The sequence below is a fragment of the Protopterus annectens genome, chromosome 3.part0 (assembly GCF_019279795.1).
Source record: "Protopterus annectens isolate FY-2018-M chromosome 3.part0, PAN1.0, whole genome shotgun sequence".
Lineage (NCBI taxonomy): Eukaryota > Metazoa > Chordata > Ceratodontiformes > Protopteridae > Protopterus > Protopterus annectens.
Window position 1 is genome coordinate 1,815,849,920 of NC_056731.1, and position 19,432 is coordinate 1,815,869,351.

Consider the following 19,432-nt stretch of genomic DNA (forward strand, 5'->3'; position numbering starts at 1 on the left):
CGTACCCTGTCCCCAAAAAGTAAAACACAACTTTTACCAGGGGAAAAGTAGTTCTAAATTAGTTTCAACAACTCTTTTCCCGACAAAAGTAAAAAGTAATGCTTTTATTTAAAAGTTACTAAAAGTTACATGACTGCCTCTAAAAACACTTTTCCCAGCATAAAATAATCAACTTTACAGACAAAAAGTTAAATTTCAGTCATAAGATCAGAAAGTGTAAGGTTTTCCCCCCAACAGGAACTAATCTTCCCAGCAATGGAAAGCATTTGCCCACCATCAAGCCTTGAAAGCCCACAACAGAAGCTCTCTTCAAATACAGGAAAGCTCTAATGGACTTGGCGCCCAAACCACTCTTCTACATTGTCTCAGCTTGAGCTAACATTTTTGGTGCATGGAAGGTGCCCTTGAAGCCCAGGAAGCTGCCCGGCTGTTATATCCTTAGCAGGATACAACTCATACAGCTGTTATTGTAGCTGTACCCAAATGATGAACAATTCTTGAATACTATAAAGATATCAACAATCACAGCCAAATCCACCATGAGAAGAGCCAGACTATGATATTGTTTGTAAAATGAATTCTCACTTCACTGAACAGCCTCCTCAACACCTAAACAGTACCAGCCTGTCTCCAAGGCACATAGAGATGGAGCCATGACTGTGGCCACAGTGACCGAGTTCAATTAACAGCCCTGGCCACTGCAGGAACTGGACAGGGTAGGGGAGGAGTGAAAGGGTATAGCCCCCCACAAGCCTCTCTCAGAGGGTAAAGAGGTTTGCATTAGTCTGGGGTGCACACTAGATGGTGTGATTTTCCTGGTAGGGACCAAGGAAACCACCTCTAAATGCATTGGAGGAATATCAGGGCTACTTGGAGGGAGTGCCTCTTCTGGAAATGAGGGGATAGACCCCAGTAGTCAGCCCATTGTAATCCCCTTCTCCGGTTCTTTGCTAAATGAGTGTAGGTATAGGGCCTTAAGTAGCAACATCTTGAACTTCCTCTGATGGCTGTCTGAATGATTGCCTCTCCTGGTCGGCTCTCACTCTACTGATGGGAATATTTAGGTTGAGGACTGACACATACAGAGGGCAGAGAGAGAGAAAAAATTAGTAGAACAACTTGGTATCTAAAAATGACATTATTAATCTCATATTTGGTTCTTTTAATCTACAGGCGACCTCAACAAAGAAATTTCTACAGAGAAAGAAACCCACAGCCTTTGTACCACATTACATACCTGGTCAATGTCTATACATTCCGCATGAGCTCACAGCATATATTTTTACAGTACTTGAAACAGGTCTATAAAAGAACAATATGAACCTACAATTTGGAAGCAAATGCATTTCATTCTGGTCATGAAAGTGGAAACTCAGTAGGAATATTAAAATACAGACCTACAGCCATACAAAACATATTTGAAAAAAGCATTTACAAATTCCCAACTAGTTAAAAAAATAAGCTACTTTGTTTCATTCAGTAGAGTATCTCTAGAGGATATAGCACAAATATATTTGTATAACTCAGAAAATATTGCTACCTCATTCAACACACACGTCACACAAACCATATTATCACTAGCTAAACAACACAACCCCCTTCCCCTCCAACCCACACCTTCAACTAGTAATCTCCCCACTGCCTTCTCTTTTTCTCCTGTACCTACCTCCAACATAAAAAAACTCTTAACTAAACTTAAGCACACCAAATTAGCAGCAGACAACCTCCCAAGTGAATACCTACAAATCGCAGCTGATGCTCTGGCCTACCCAGTATCCATCTTGATTAACCGATCTATGTCAGAAAGTTACGTTCCCACACTGTAGAAAGTATCACATATAATTCCCCTCCACAAAGGCAGACCCTCCACAGAACTAACCAATTACAGCCCCATAGCTATTCTCTCTCCACTCTCCAAAATACTAGAGAGATGCATACACTCTCAGGTCTCAGACTACCTCCTTACTAACAACCTCTTTTCCAATACTCAGCATGGTTTCCGACCAAACCATAGCACCACCACTGCCTTACTCTCCTTTACTAACACTATCCTTCAGCATAAAAACAATGGCTATCTCTCCTCTGCTACTTTCCCAGACATATCTAAAGCATTTGACATGGTCCACACAAACAACGTATCTCTGTCCTCAATAACCTATCCTTCTCACAATCAGTCACCAACTGGTTTCAGAGTTACCTGTCTGACCGCCAACAATCCGTTGTCTGGCAGAATGACATATCTCCCCAACTACCTGTCTCCATAGGGGCTCCCCCCAAGGATCCATCCTTGGACCCCTACTCTTCTCTGTTTTCACCAATAGTCTAGCCTCTGCCACCAAACATGGCACACTCATACAATACGCAGATGACTCAACCATCATCTGCTCAGCCCAGTCCCTACCCAAACTGCAAAAAGTCACACAGGAAGCCTTTTCCTCTGTTGAAACTTGGCTATCCGATTCCCAATTAATACTCAACCCAAACAAAACTAAACTACTCGTCTTCCAACCCACCAAACATACTCAGTACAACTCTCACTTTAACATCACAGCAAAAGACAACGCCACTATATACCCAACTGAACACACCAAATTGCTAGGAGTGGAAATAGACAAACTAAAATTTGACATTCACATATCCATGACGTTTAAAAAAGTCCACAAAAAACTAGGAGCATTATACAGAAATAAGCAACTTCTCACCGAAGCAGCAAAGATTTCAATAGCTAATTCCCACCTTATCTCTACCCTACTTTATGCCTCTCCAATATATACCAACCTAAGGCAATGCGATCTAAACAAGCTAGAGACCTGCTACAACAAAATCGCCAAATTTGCCACAGGGGCATCCTACCATAGTCACCACTGTCTCTCACTTGCTGAAATGGGCTGGCTTGAACTCCCTCACCTCCTTCAATGGTATCAACTCTCACTCGCCCACAAACTAGCAAACCATCCACTAAATGTCCCATCCCTCCAGAATCTACTCCAACCCTATCGCACCACCAGACCACTAAGATCCAGCAACAAAAATCACTTGCAGATCACTAAAGCCAATAACTCTGCTGGTGAAGCACTATTCTCTTGCGCCATAACCAAATTATGGAACTCCCACCCACAATTACCTCCATACCATCATGCACCCACTTCAAAACTTTACTAAAAGCACACCTAAAAACATGCTGGCTATGCCCTTGCAACTCCCACTCTAATATCACCCACTCCATCCAACCACTACCTTTCTTTCCACTCCACTAACTACCTTGATTATAGCAAGCTCAGATGCTCATAAGCCTAGTACTTATTATACAGCAGGAACTTCTTATTATAACATTTGTTAATGTCTGTTATGTACTTCACAGATAGATTCTAGTTGTCTACTGATGTACTATGTTCTTCATCTGTAAATATGTTGTAATAATTGCCATGTAAATTGTTAATTGCTATGTAATCCAATGTAACTACTGTCTGTTTTAACTGTGGAGCTTTTCTCCTCGGGCCTCCACTGAAAATGGACCTACGTCCAGCCGGACACTCCCGGTCAACAAATATAAATAAATAAATAATATTGTGCTACTTAGTCTTCTAGAAATGATCAATCACAAAAGAAACCAAGGTCACCTAGTTGCTTCTCTCTTCCTATACTTATTAAAACTTCTTTGATACGGTCTCACATCAAATGTTACTAAAAAGATTTGCAAGTCTAGATATCAATAAGAGAACTATAGACTGGCTTACAAGTTATTAGCACAGGACAAACAATGTGTGCTATAACAATAAACACACTCCTCCTTTCAACCTACAATTGTAGGAGTACCTCAAGAATCCATCCTAGGTCCACTGTTATTTAACATTATCAGAGATGCATATCAAAGTCTAACTAAAGCATACTTAGTAAAACAGGCAGATGACTCAAAAATTATATGCTCTGCAAATACAGTACGCTAACTTCATACTATTACATATGCCTTTCACAAGACTGAGAAACTGCAAGAGATTCTCATTCACTTCCAAATGCAAAACACTAAACTAATCCTATTTACTTGGCTACCACTCAATACCAAATAACAGACTTAACTGCATCACTAAAACACATCACCAAAGAACAGGTATCTCAAGCAAAGGTTCTAGGTCTAATCATAGATCAAAATCTAGTTTGACCTACACATTAAGTCAGTCATACCAAAAGCTAACAAGAAGACTGGGTGTTACGTAAATACATAATACAGCAGGCATGTTTGGAACCAGTAGAGCACCTGACCTGTAAGCCTTTTGTGTGTGTCATTAGTACTAACGTACAAAAACTCACTTTCGTAAGAGTGTGCAAACCTATAATAATAAAAAAAAAAAAAGAAGAAGTTATGTACTCACCATAACGTTCCATCTAAGTAGTTGTACTTCATTTGTCTTCAACCTGTGAGTTACGGATCCATATTGGATCAGAGCCGGCAACTTTTACTAGCATCTGCTCCGAGCTCCAAACTCCTCCCCTTACCCATAATACACCTCCACTGCCTTCCATCCCCCGATCGACTTTGCTGAACATATACTGATAACCCAATCTGAAAAATTACTTGTGACCTATACTGCAGCATGTAAGGGTGATCATATGTCAAGGTCCGGGGGAAGGAGGGAGGGATGGATGAATGAAGACAAATGAAGTACAACTACTCAGATGGAACATTATGGTGAGTACATAACTTCTTTATCTGAAGTAGTTTACTTCATTTGGTCTTCAACCTATGGGACAGAGTCCCCAGCTACTAAACTCATGGGAGGCCCTCATGGAAGGATATTCCGGAGCACCGCGGAACCAAAGGATGCTCTCCTTCTGGAAGTCAAATCCAATTTGTAAAGAGAAATAAATGTATGAGATGAGGACCAAGTAACTGCAGAACAAATATCATCCAAAGACACACTAGACCAAAAGGCCGCAGAAGTAGCCATGGACCTAGTGGAATGAGCTTTCACCTGACCTGGAGGAGACATGCCTCTGTCCTTACAGACCTGAAGGATGCATGAAGAGATTCATCTAGCAACAGTGACCTTGTAGATAGGTTTCCCCAAAAAGGGTTTATAGAAGGATACATACAACTGATCAGATTTACGGAAATTTTTTGTCCTGTGTAAATAGAATTGTAATTGTCTATGAACATCCAAAAGGTGGAGTTTGTATTCCATTTTGTTAGTAAAGTTGAGAAAAAACAAAGGCAAATTGATGGTCTGATTAATATTGACTGGTGATGCCAATTTAGGAAGAAAAGATGGATTGGTTTCAAGAAAAAAAACTTTTAGTTATGTACTCACCATAACTTCAGATGTTTGGGATCCATCTCGCCTACATTCTGACTGATGGGTTCGGAGCCGATCCCTCGGCTCCGACTCGGCACGCTTATGCCAAAGAGCGAAGTCTCTTATTGGCTGAGCTTACTATATCCCAGGATGCACCACTACCAGTCCCCCAGATCTAGTTTGTCCGCATACATGCACACACGCACGCACCGCTTATATAACATCGCCAGATGAAACAAGATAAAAACAGTAGAACTCAAACCGTTCAATCTCTTCTGATCTCCAAGGCAGGGGGAAGGAGGGTGGGTATTAGGAATGTAGGCGAGATGGATCCCAAACATCTGAAGTTATGGTGAGTACATAACTAAAAGATGTTATGTGATCCTATCTCGCCTACATTCTGACTGATGGGACAGCGTCCCTAGCACCTGAATCCTGGGTGGCTCACTGGAAAACACTCCTGAGTACCGTGGAACCAAATGATGCTCGCCCTTTAGATGCCACATCCAATTTATAGTGGGAAATGAAAGTGTGCGGGTTGGACCAAGTAGCCGCAGCACAAATCTCAGAAATAGCGAGCTTGGAATGAAATGCAATAGAGGTAGCCATAGCTCTAGTAGAGTGAGCTTTGACAGATGTTGTAAGTTGCTTATTTGAAGAGGAATAAGCCTGAGTTATGCAATCTCTAATCCATTTGGCAATAGTAGCTTTAGTGATGGTTTGACCCAGTTTATTATCTGAAAAGGACACAAACAATTGGTCTGTTTTTCGAATTTGTTGAGTCCTGTCTAGATAGAAGCGCAATTGCCTGTGAACATCCAACTTATGCAAGGTGTATTCCGCTTTGTTTGAAAATTTTGGAAAGAAAACTGGTAGCTCTAGAGATTGTTGGAGACAGAGATTAGAACAAACTTTTGGAACAAAAGATGGATTAGGCCTAAGTGATACTCTATTCTTGTGAAAAATCAAGTACGGTGGTTTGATAGCTAGGGCTTGAAGTTCTGAAACTCTTCTTGCAGAGGTAATTGCAATTAAGAAGGCAGTTTTCCAAGACAGATATTTCAACTCACATGTAGCAGCCGGTTCAAAGGGAGAAGATGTTAAGGCACGAAGTACCAAATCAAGATCCCACGGAGGTGCAGGATGAAAAACTGGGGGTCTTAAAAGCACAGCACCTTTTATGAAAGTTTTACATAATCTGCTACTCATCAACGGTGGGTCTATGGATTCGTGAAATTTGGAGATAGCTGCTAGTTGGACTTTAATAGTAGAGACTGAAGATCCTTGATTAAACAAGGATGTTAAAAATTTCAAGACCTCTGGTATCGGGGCCGTAATAGGGTCTAAGCCTCTGAGTTGAGCCCAGATAGCAAACCTCTTCCACTTACTGTGATACAATTTCTTAGTGGTGGGTTTGTGGGCTGAAGATAAAATGTGAATAACTTCCGGGTCCAATGTGTGATTTCTGACTAAAGTCGGAAGTGGAGGAGCCAAGCTGTTAATTTCAAAGTGTGAAGGGACTGGTGCTGTTGTCCCGACTGATGAACCAGAAGGTCCGGAGTTAGATCCAAAAACCAAGGACCGTCCCGAGTATATTTCTGTAGGTAGGGGAACCATACCAGACGAGGCCAGTACGGAGCAATTAGAATCATTGTGGACCCCAATTGGGAAGCTTTCTGGATGACTTTGGGGAGGAGTGGAACCGGAGGAAAAGCATAAAGCAGTCCTGTTGGCCAAGGTTGGACTAGAGCATCCGTAGCTGCCTCCCCTTGACGCTGGTCAAGGAAAGAACCTTTGCACTTCGTGTTTCGTGGTGTTGCAAAAGGTCGCAGCACGGAGTCCCCACCTTTGAAAATCTGAGCTGCTACTGTTTCGCTTCAGGGACCACTCGTGAGGAGAGAATAGTCCTGCTCAGTCTGTCTGCCAATACATTGGATTTTCCTGGAATGTGGGTCGCTACCAGGAAGCGGTTGGTAGCCACTGCCCATTCCCACACCCTCATGGCCTCTCTGCAAAGGGGGTAAGATCTGGTCCCTCCTTGTTTGTTTAGATACCAGACCACCAACATGTTGTCTGTGTGGATAGCGATAATGCCTTGAGGGAGAAACTTGTGGAGGGCTTGTAGGGACAGAAGTACAGCCCTCATTTCCAACACATTGATATGGAGAAATGTTTCGTTTGGAAGCCAAGAACCCTGAACTGACCTGCCCAGACAATGCCCCCCCCCACCCCGTCTGGGAGGCATCCGTTGTCAAGGTGGCCACCGGAGGGGGTATAACAAAAGGTCTTCCCTGATTCAGATTGGATGACAGAAGCCACCAGCGGAGGTCCCATTTGCACGTTTCTGTAATCAGTATGTGATGATTGAGGGGGAGATCCTGAAAAGACCATTGTGTCGATAACAGCCACTGAAGAATCCTCATGTGCAATCTTGCCAGAGGAACTAGGAGAACCGTGGCAGACATTGAACCTAAAAGTTGCAGGACCATCCTGGCTGGGGCTTTGGATCTTAGAAGCAGGGCTCGGGCTTGACCTTGTAATGTTTGTATCCTTTCGGTAGGAAGGAAGATTCGCATTAATTTTGAGTCTATCTCTGCTCCTACGAATCTTATGCGCTGAGAAGGCAGCAAGACAGACTTTGACCAGTTGAATGTAATTCCCAGGGAAGCACCCAGGGAGATGGTGGCTTGTAGGTTTTCTAGTAGTAGATGCCTGGTGGTGGCAGTCAGGAGCCAGTCGTCCAGATAGGGAAACACTTGGAATCCGAGACTCCTCAGGTGAGCAGTCACTACTGCCAAACACTTGGTGAACACCCTGGGGGCTGTGGTGAGACCAAAGGGCAGTGCACAAAATTGGAAATGACTGTCTCCCAGGCTGAAGCGCAGATACCTCCTGGACGCCTGATGTATCGGTATGTGATAATAGGCATCCTTGAGATCTATGGAGCACATCCAAACATCTTTCTCCAATAATGGGAGAATGGATTGTAAAGTGACCATTCGGAATTTGGACTTCATGACGGACTGGTTTAGTTTGCTGAGATCCAAAATGGGTCTCAGGTCCCCTGTCTTTTTTGGCACTAAAAGAACCTTGAGTAATTTCCGGATCCGATCTGGTCTGTGGGGACCGGTTGGATGACTCCTTTTTCTAGCAGCTTTGAAGCTTCTACGGCTGCAATTTCCCTTTGACTGGGTGGTGGGTCCGGGATTTTAATGGACGGTGGGGGTGAGTGTGTGAAGGGAATGGTGTAACCTCCGGCAATAATCCGAAGCACCCATCTGTCCTGAGTAATAGACTCCCAGGCTTTTAGGTGCTTGGCAACGGCACCCGACTGGCTCGAGCAGCACAGCCGGGCAATCCCTCATGAAGTGTGGGAGGCTGAAGAGCCACGAAAGGACTCGCGGTCTCCAGTGTTGCGGGGCCTCTGCCGCCTCTGGGACGGCGTCTCCCAGAAAAATTTCCCGCCTCTGCCTCTGGAAGGGGAATCTTCCTGCTGTTGGGGAAAGAATTTCTGTGATTTGGAACCACATTTTCCCTCCTCTTTAGCCTTGGGATAAGGCCGAAAGGGAGTGGAATAACGTGCTCCTACGGCAGATAAAGTCTTTCCCTCCTGCTCACCCTCTCTAAAAGTGTCTTTACCTTGGGTCCAAACAAAGAGGACCCATCAAAGGGAGCGTCGGCAAAGGAAGACTTGAAAGCCTCCACGAAATGACACAAACGGAGCCAGGCTTGTCTCCGAGAGCCACGCCTGTGCCTGCCGCTCTGCCCGCCTTCGGCCGCATATGAAATGAGCCTCATGGACAAGTTAGAAATCGAGTTAAGGATAGCCAACTGAGAGCTAACCGACTGGGCTAGCTGCTCAGGTAGGTTACCTGAGAGGGAGTCTGAGAGCTCCTTGACCAGATCCCTCTGTAGTCTGGTGAAATGTGCCAAATAATTCAGGGACCTCAGAGTAAAGGCCGCTGAAGTCAGGGTGCGCTTCCGCACCAGTCCATGCTCCTAGACTCCTTATTAGGAGGATGGACGGACGTTGAAGCCTCTGCCACGTCCTGCTGGGTAGCAGATGCCACCACCATGGCATCTACAGCCACGTCTTTAGTTAAGAACTCCTTCTCGGGTGGGGCAGACAAAAATTTGTTAGGGCGAGAAGGCACTGGTTCCACAGTATCTGGATGTTCCCACGCCCTCCGACAAACCAAATCCAGGAGCTCGTCGAAGGGTGGAGACACCCAGGAGGCAGAGGGCTGAGCCCCGAAGGCCTTGAGAAACACCGACTCATCAGCGGAGGGGGGTTTGGAATTCCAGCCGCCTCGTTGCTTAAGGATCTCTAGAATGTCTGCAAATGAGACATCATCCGAGGACGACTTTGGGGACCCCTCCGCATCATCAAGATCAGTGTCCGATGTAAGAGACTCGTCGGGGGAGTCCACGTGCTTCCTCTTGCACAATCTCTTCCTTGGGGGCTCCTCCGAAGACAACTCCGAAGAACCCTCAGGAGGAGGGAACCCCGTGGGGTAACCTCAGGCCCGGGCTCCGCTGCCTAGAGACAGGGGAACTGCCAAAGACCCAGTCTCCATGCCCAGGAAGGTGCCGGTAAAGCCATAGAGATGGCCGAAGAAGACTTGGCCAAGGCACTCCTCATAGCTCTGAAAGCCGGACCCCAGAATCCTGGGAGGGTCCGGTCCCGAGCCATGATAGCAGACGGAAGTCCCGGCAAGCACCGAGAGGGAGGCTCGGAACCGACAGCATTGGTCCCGAAACGTCACCCCCGGGTCCAGCCGAAGAAGTCCGTGTGCTAAACTCGGACCCGAAGGCCGGGGTTGGAGTAAGGGTCGGAGCCGACCCCAGGATCTCTACTGGCTCCATCAGCACCTGCTCCGACGGAGCCGAAGCGGTTGGAGGAGGAATGGCAATGGAGTGGGCTATCGGCTCCGAAGCCAATTGGGTCGGAGCCAAAACAAATTTTTGAAAGACTGGGGACTGGAACAGTCTTTGGAGCACCCTGTCTATGTCCGAATCTGACATCCTCGATGACCTGGAAGAGACCGAACGGGTCCGAGTAGGTCTCTCCAACGGCTCCAAGGGACTAGGGGACCGGCTCCGAGGCGACTCGATAACTATCGGCGCCGAAGGAGTGTCCAAACCAATTTCCATCGGTGCCGAAGAGGACTTCGGCACCGAGGAGGAAGTGTCTGAGCGGACAACCTTCATCAGCTCCGAGATCAGTGGAGCCGATGAAGGTGACCCGCCTCTCGATGCCCCAGCCGTCGGCTCCGAACCCAGAGGAGTCGAGACTGGAGGCATCGAGGCAGACCGTTCCACCCTCGGCTCCGAAGTCCGTGGAGCCGAAGGAGAAGCCTGCCTATGTCTTTTGGCGGTCGGGTCCGACGGACTGGTCGGAGCCGACGCCCTTTTCTTTTTAGCAGGAGAAGGAGAGGACGCTAATGCTTCTTCAAAAGAGGGTTTTATAAGGCCTTTCAAAATAAGTTTATTTTTCCTCTCTTGGAGGACCCTCGAGGAAAACGCGTGACACACGCTGCAGGACTCCTGCAAATGTTTGGCGCCCAAACAATATACACAGAGAGAGTGGTCATCTGTGATTGACATTTTAAAACTGCACTTAGTGCACTTCTTAAAGCCCGAAGGCCTAGGAGCCTGAGACATTATAGCAACAAATTTAGTAACTCTATCACAGAAAAACACACTTTTTTTTTTTTTTTAAATGACTGTCACTACAATGATTAGCTTACGGTTGCCGATTAAGATTGACAGTCCGACAACTACAGAAAAATAACTAAAGGGGATCCTAGAACCCCTAAGGATTTGAAAAACAATTGACTGACAGGGAAGGCCCTTCAATTCAAGGGGGCCTCTAGTCAGAACAAACACACAACCACACACAAAATTTTCCACAAGAAATACCAGTCACACACAAAAGTACGGTATAGCTGTTAAAACAGCTTTTTGTTATAGAATTAGAAAATTCCTGACAGAAATAGTTAGTGAAAAACACTACTTAGCTCAGCCAGCTCGAGACCACGTCTTTGCTAGTTAGCGGCAAATGAGATCTGGGGGACTGGTAGTGGTGCATCCTGGGATATAGTAAGCTCAGCCAATAAGAGACTTCGCTCTTTGGCATAAGCGTGCCGAGTCGGAGCCGAGGGATCGGCTCCGAACCCATCAGTCAGAATGTAGGCGAGATAGGATCACATAACATCTATCTTTGTGAAAAATCATGTAAGGAACGTTGATGGGCAAGGCCTGTAATTCTGAAACCCTTTTGGCAGAGGTAGTAGCCACCAGAAAATTTGTTTTCCAAGATAAAAATTTTAGATCTGCAGTTGCGGCAGGCTCAAAAGGCAGAGCGACCAAAGCTTGGAGAACCATAGTAAGGTCCCACGGGGGGAACAGGATCTTTGACTGGGGGCCGTAACAAAAAGGTGCCTTTAATAAAGACTTTACACAGTCTGGAAGAGGCTAAAGAGGCAGAATTCTCACCCACATGAAAATGAGAGATGGCAGCCAACTGAACCTTGACAGTAGAAGAATTAGCTCTCTGTTGAAAAATATCAGCTAGAAAATCAAGAATGGCAGAAACAGAAGCCGTGAAAGGATCTAAACTCCTTTGAGAGGCCCAAAAAGAAAACAGTTTCCACTTGCTGCAATAAACCTTCCTGGTCGAAGACTTATGAGCAGCCACCAGAATAGATCTAACTGCGAAGGACAGTCCAGGAGTCCTAGCAATCACAGGAACTGGAGCAGCCAAGCTATGAGCTTCAGACTGTCCAGATTCATATGAGACATCCCTGAAGGGTGTGAAATTAGATCCCAAATGGGATCTAGGATCCAAGGCGGAGCCAGAAGGTGAGACCAAAGGAAGGGAAACCATACCTGGCGAGGCCAGAATGAGGCAATGTGGATCACTTTGCTCCCATTTTACAAGCTTTCTGTAGAAACCTCCGAATAACAGGTACTGGGTGGGTAAGCATACAGAAGACCGGGAGGCCAAGCATGAACTAGAGCATCTCTAGGGGACTCCCCTTGGCAGGGGGTTCCGAGCAAAAAACTCGCTGCACTTCGTGTTGGAAGGAGATATGAAGAGATCGCAGCAAGGTTGACCCCATTCGCTGAAGATCTGTTCCGCTACTAACAGATTCAGAGACCACTCATAAGGCATCAGAATGGTCCGACTTAGCCTGTCCGCTAGGATGTTGGACCATCCCGGGATGTGCATTGCGATGAGAAAGCGACTGGTGGCGATTGCCCATTCCCACAGTTTCATGGCCTCGCAACAAAGGGGGTAAGATCTGGTCCCTCCCTGTTTGCTGATACACCAGACCACTGACATATTGCATGACTGAACTGCAATCGTTCCCAGAGGAAAGAAGGCATGAAGGGCCTGCAACGCTAGAAGGACCGCCCTCATCTCTAGGATATTTATGTGTAAGTTGGTCTCTATGGGGGACCACAGGCCTTTGACTGTCCTACCCGAACAATGCCCCCCCCCACCCGAGTTGGCAGGCATCTGTGGTCACTGTGGCTTGGGCCGGGGATAGAAGAAAGGGTCGTCCCTCCAAAACATCCGAAGAGCACATCCACCATATGTGGGACGACCGACAGACTCGACTGAGATGAATAGGATATGCCAATGGCAGTTCCAACAGGGACCATTGTACAGCTAGAGTCCACTGTAGAATTTGCATGTGTAACCGGGCACACGAAAGAAGAGTTATGGTCGCCACCATCAAGCCTAAGGCCCTCAATACCGATTCTGCTGTTGGGAAATGAGAATGGTAGATCAGGGAGAATTGCATCCTCACGTTTTGAACTCTCTCCGAGGTCAGGAAGATTTTGCACTGAAGAGTATCTACCCTGGCACCAATGTACTCTATCACCTGTACAGGATCTAGTAGAAATTTGGATACATTGATTGTGATCCCCAAACCCAGGGGAAGAGTCCGGAAATAATCCCTGGTTTGGGAGAGTAGACAACTGGTGGGAGCAGTAAGGAGCTAATCGCCCAGGTATGGATAGACCTCAGGTGAGGCACTACCACTGCCATCACTTTGTTAAACAACCTGGGGGCTGTGGTGAGACCAAAGGGTAGGGCTCGAAATTGGTAATGATCGACTCCTAGCTGGAAGCAGAGGAACCTCCTGGAGTTTCTGTGCATTTTTATGTGATAGTAAGCATCCTGGAGGTCTAATGAGCACATCCATTCGCTCTCTTGCAGGTATGCCATGATGGACTGTAATGTGACCATCCGGAACTTTTCTTTGGCAACTGACAGGTTCAGGGTAGAGAGGTCCAGAATGGGCCTTAAGTCCCCCATTCTCTTTGGCACCAAAAAGAACCTGGAGTAGAAGCCCGATCCGGACTGATCTGGGGGGACGGTTTTAATAGCTCGTTTTTCTAGCAGCTTGTAAATCTCCTGTGCTGCTGCCTCCCTTTGTGTGGGTGGTACGTCCGTGAGGTGTCTGGGAGATTTGGGGAAAACTCACGAAGGGGATATGGTATCCTCTGAATATGATCTGACGCACCCAGCGGTCTGTTGTTATGGACTCCCATGCCCCTAGATGCAAGGACAATCATTCCCCTGACTGCCACCAGAGTACAGCAGTCGGGCAACCCCTCAGGGTTGCTCCCCAGGTCTGTCCAAGAAAGGTTCTCGAGACCCGAAATTCCTCAGACCCCCTCTGCCTCTGGGCCAGTGTCCATTCTGTCCCCCTCTGCCTCTGGGGGAAGAAGAGCCTTGAGTGCCCCAGGAATACTGTGACTTCCTAAACCACATCTTCTTTTGCCCACTCTGATTCTGGGAAAAGGACCTCTGAGGGTTCAAGAAACGGATCCAGATGGTAAACAGTGTCTTCCGGTCCTTCTCACTCTGCACTAATGTCTCTTTGATGGTCTTACCAAGGAGAGTAGAGCCGTTAGGACACCTTGATGGGTTCCAAAAATTGACATAACCTGAGCCAGGCATTGCACCTCATGGACACGCCGGACCCAGACTCCCTAGCCACTCCTTCCATAGCATATGAGAGAAGTTGCATGGACATGTTGGAGACTGCTTTTAAAGTGGCCGTCCTCCCAGAAAACGATGCCTTGTCCTCCTGCAACATGGACTTGAGGGAGACTCCTCCAGTTTCTTTACCAGGTCACGCTGGACTCTGGTGACATGGGCCAGGTAGTTCAGTGCCCTAATCAAAAAGGTAGCTGAAGCGAAAACCCGCTTCCCTAGGTGGCCCATCATCTGTGACTCTCGGTCAGGAGGATGAACTGAGGAGCTCTCCTGAGCAAGTTCCTTCTGAGTGGCTGCTGCTACCACCATAGCATCTACGGTGGTGCCCTTGTTCCATGTTGGTCTGTCTACAGGGGGGCTTAAAATTTTGCCGGGTCTTTTTGGGATAGGTTCCATGGTGCCTGGCTCCTTCCATGTCCACGAGGTGACCAGATCCACCAAAGGATCCGCGGGAGGGGGACATCCAGGAAGTAGATGGGCCCATGCCAAAAGCCTCCAGGAACACGGACTCATCAGAAGAATGTTTGGGGGCAGACCAACCTCCCAGTTGGCACAGAATTTCCATGATGTCTCCAAAGGAGACAACCTCGGGAGGTGAACTAGCGGAACCTTCTCCATCATCCAAGTCCGTGTCTTCGGTGAGGGACTCGGGGGAATCCATGTGCCTCCTCTTCCACGTATGCTTGTGAGGTAACCTCTCTGGTGGGGCTCTCCGGGGGGGGAGCTCGCAAGCTACTTGCTCCTCAGGGGAAACCGTCTGGGGCTCCTAGAGTATGGGCTGTCCCTCTGGTAAAACGATGGGGACCGTAGACAGAGCCGAGGGGGTCTGAGGGGGCAGTCAGGTGTCTCGATCCAGTAGAGAGAGACCTTTCTACCACGTCAAACACTGAAGTAGAGCAAATCTCCTGAGAAACCAATAAGGAGGCTAGTCTCCCCGGGTCTGATGAGAGAATCGGAGCCGGGCCTGAGGTGGACGGAGCTCCGAGGGAGGGAACTTGGCCTGACAAAGGCAGAGCCAATGAAAAAAGTTCCCTTCCCTCGGATCAGACACCCAAGCTCCTGCTCCGAGAGTGGCTTGGATCCAAGCTGGTCAGATCAGACACGCTCAAGGAAGCTGTTGGCATCGAGGAAGCAGGTACCATAGGCTCTGACATCCTGACCAAAGCCATCCTCTGATCCAAACACAAATCCGAAACAAAAAGTCGGATCAGAGAAGGAAATATCAGCTGGAAAAAGGTGAGAGTGTTCCCCCCTCCTGAGGGAGGGGGCTGGCAAGACCCCCATCTGAATCTGAGTATGGATAAACCTGTTTATCATTTTATCCAGATCAACCTCAGACAAGGACCGGGTGGGCCGCAACGAGGCCACGGACTCTGACCTGGTGGGTCAGGCATCGAGGCCCTAGAAGCTGAATGTGTCTCGTCCAGTTCCAGGGAGAATCTCTGAGATTGGAGCCGAGGGGAGTCATGGACCCATAGCGTTTTTACAGGTGAAGGGAGGTCGGAAATCTCTTTTGCTTTTCCCTCGCCTTCGACTCTCTCTCCTTCTCTCTGCCCCTTTTCCACTCCGCTTCCACAGGCTTCTGAACAGGAGGTTGAGCCCCAGCCTGGGAGGGAGTAGAAGCCAGGAAAAGAGAGGAAGGAGAGGCGGCCACAGCAGCATGACCAAAACTGGAGATGAGGAAACAGTCTCTGAAGGGGGAAAACGGCCTTTCAGGGCCAACTTGGCCTTCCTATCCACGCCCAAGCACCTAACACACAGAGTGTGGCCATCCGCAGAAGATAATTTATGGCCACACTCAGTGCACCATTTGAAGATAGACTTGTCAGCCATACTATCAAAGAAAGAAACCTTAAGAAAAAAATAGTTTCTTTTCTTACTGACACACACACACACCCACTTCACCACACTACACAGAAAACACCGAGGGGGGCAAGTTCTACACAACAATACAAACTGCTGTAACTACCCTAAAACTCTATAACTCGATGCAACAAGCGAGGGGAGGAGCATGGGGAACCTATACTAACACTACCTAACAAATTTGAAAGAAAAAAAGATATTTAAAAAGGTTTTATCCACTTGACTAAGTTGGAGCTCAAGAGATCATGACGCATAACCTATTCGCGGCAAACGAGATCTGGGGATGGAAGGCAGTGAAGGTGTATTATGGGTAAGGGGAGGAGCTTGGAGCAGATGCTAGTAAAAGTTGCTGGCTCGGATCCGTAACTCACAGGTTGAAGACCAAATAAAGAAACTACTTCAGAAATTTGCAGCTAATCTTCAGAACAAAATATATCACTGTCAAGCATTACAAAAATAATTTGGTTAGATATAAAAATCTGAAATTCAAATAAAAAACTATACAATACAAACTTTAGTCCAAACATATAACCTAAGAAGGCCACTAAGATCCCTACAACAACATCTTTTACATAGCCGAATTGAATCACTCTACAGACCCTCTCTGTATTCAATTTACATCTAAATTATAGAACTCAATCTCTTTTAAAATTAAGATGAACCAAATACCAAAACATTTCTAGAAAACCTAAAGAAGCGTCTAAGAAAACCTAGTAACTCTTTCTATACTCACTGCTAAACTACTCTTCCCAATGGTATAACATACATTTAAAAACCCCACAATAAACAAATGAACTGAACTTGCCCTTTAGCTATAGACAAATGGCACAATGTTAAATGTTAAATATCTGGAGATGAAAAGTGCCCCTGCTTAAACTAGATGCATTTAAATGAGTTCCTAGAACTGACACGATATGCCGTATATAGCCAGGTTTCAAGGAAAGCCTCAGATTAGCATTTATATCAAATAAAGTGAAACAACTTTTTATGGATCAGATCTGTACTCACCCAGAAATGTTATATTGGCATTGCATGTGCATTTACAGTCATTTCAACAAGCAAATGACATTCTTCACTGAATCACAGCATATAATCTTACTAGTTTGTGCATAATATTCATCCTCCTTTCACATCCACCTGTCTTTTTACTTACTCCGCCTCTCCCTCCTGTCCACTTTCCTCTTCTACTAACCCTCATTGTCCTACCATTGATCCCTCCTGTCTACTTCCTTCTCTTTCTAACCGTTATAGACCTACCACTGAACCAGGCGAGACATTCAGGTACTCTCACAGCCTACCTTAATATCATACCACCACTTACATCTGCAACAATATCCACCAACTTTGCTGATTCCTGCAACAGGACTCATATAGCCTATCGCTGAGCTATTACACCTCCTAAATGTGTGAAAAGTTTAAGTACCCAGTCTCTAATTCCTATATCTGCTTTGCACCCACTGCATGAAGTGTCCTATATAAATTTTGCTAGCTGAAAACTACTCGTATAGAATGTTCTCATGTATATACTCTGTACTGCTTGTATAACATCTTTGATTTGAGAATGATTAGTTATGTACTGTTTTTTTCATCAATTGTATAAACTGCCAATATGTACTAAATGTCTTTACTAATGTAAATTCTGTATTGTATGTGAAATGTCTTATATCTGCAGCTTTTCTCCCCGGAACTCCACTGAAAGTGGGCACTTCTGGCCCAGCTGGACCATACAGGTAAACAAATGCAAATAAATAAATAAATATTTTTATATTCCAGTAGTTTTTGTTAAATTCTCTGTAATGATAATTTTGTGTTCAAGAAGTGCTGCACTCAGAGAAAATATAACACAATATTCCAACTCCAGAATGATTCTATTTGCTGCATATCCTCACATTTGTTTACTTCTCTCCCAATTACTTACCTGAAGGATTGCTAAAATGTCATTAAAGAGCAAGATTCTGTCCCCACTTGACTTCCCACTGCTCAATGCTATTGGAATCGTTTTACTGTCCTCATTGATCCTGCGCTCAGGAGTGCATAAGGTGTCCTAAAAGGCAAAAGGAAAACAAAAGGGTCAGAAATATTTTGGTTTACATTACCCTGTCCACAAACAGATAAACATAATTGTAATCCTAGTGTTAAGCATTAGAAAGTTTTGGGTTTGTAAACATGGAGAATATTCAGAACAGAAATTGATTTGACTAAATCAGTTGTATTAATATTAAGAAGATGTAGAACAACCTCAAAAGAAATGGTACAATTTGCAGCATTTTGTTTAAGTGTGTGTGTGTGCGTGTGCATATATATATATATATATCTGCAAGGAAATGGGATGGAGGGAAGACTGGTGTAGTCCATCACTGACTGGCAGATAAGGTATACAGTCAGTACTGTAAAATCACTCGTGAAAGAATTGCAGGTGATTTTTTTTTTGATAAAATAAAAGTAAAAATATCCACTGCACACAGAAAATCAACCAATAAAAAAGAAGTTATGTTTTTACCATAACGTTCCATCTGTGTTGTTAATCTTCATTCATTACCGATGGGTGTCGGTTACTTCCTCGGAACCGAGTCGGCCGTTATACCAAGCTTGTGCCAGCCAAAAAACTCTCAAGCTAAGCTTTTCCTCTCCATATTACCTCAGATCAAATTTGCCCATAAATAAAGGACAGATTACAGACAGAAAAGCAGAGGCTTTTTCTGAGCAACTTCCTTATCCTAGGATAGGACCATAGCTGAACACCCAAGAGTCTTCCGTAGCCGGATGGTGGGTGGGTTATAATGAATGAAGATCAACAAAGATGGAACGTTATAGTAAGATCATAGCTTCTGTATCTGATGTTCTTAATCTTCATTCATTCCTTACCGATGGGACAGGGTCCCTAGCTACCTTGTTTCCTGGGAGGCCCTATGGAAGAATATTCCTGAGTACCAGTGAACCAAAGGATGCTCTTCCCCTGGAGACCATATCTAATTTGTAATGAGTGATAAAGATATGAGGAGATGCTACGTTGCTGTAGCACAAATGTCATCTTTGGATGCTCTCGCATGGAAAGCAACAGATGATGCAACTGATCTTGTGGAATGTGCTTTGATTTTAGAAGGTAAAGAAACTTTGCTTCGCTGATGAGTAAAAGAAATGTAATCCCTCAACTATTTAGACAATTTTACTTTGGAAACAGTTTTTTTCCTGTTTTGGGCCTGAGCATGACATGAATAATTGGTCAAACATTTTTATGGATTTAGATCTGTCAAGATAA

At 45.6% G+C, this 19,432-nt stretch overlaps 1 protein-coding gene across 4 annotated transcripts in view; it reads right to left on the reverse strand.

Moving 5' to 3' along the window:
- Nucleotides 1-19,432, reverse strand: part of ALS2CL (ALS2 C-terminal like) — a 2,758,770-nt gene that overhangs the window by 1,892,832 nt on the left and 846,506 nt on the right. For all 4 annotated transcript variants that reach the window (XM_044065874.1, XM_044065873.1, XM_044065871.1 and 1 more), the window contains one exon: nucleotides 18,092-18,217. In XM_044065874.1, the coding sequence (XP_043921809.1) occupies nucleotides 18,092-18,217 (126 nt within the window). The remainder of the gene's footprint in view (nucleotides 1-18,091; nucleotides 18,218-19,432) is intronic.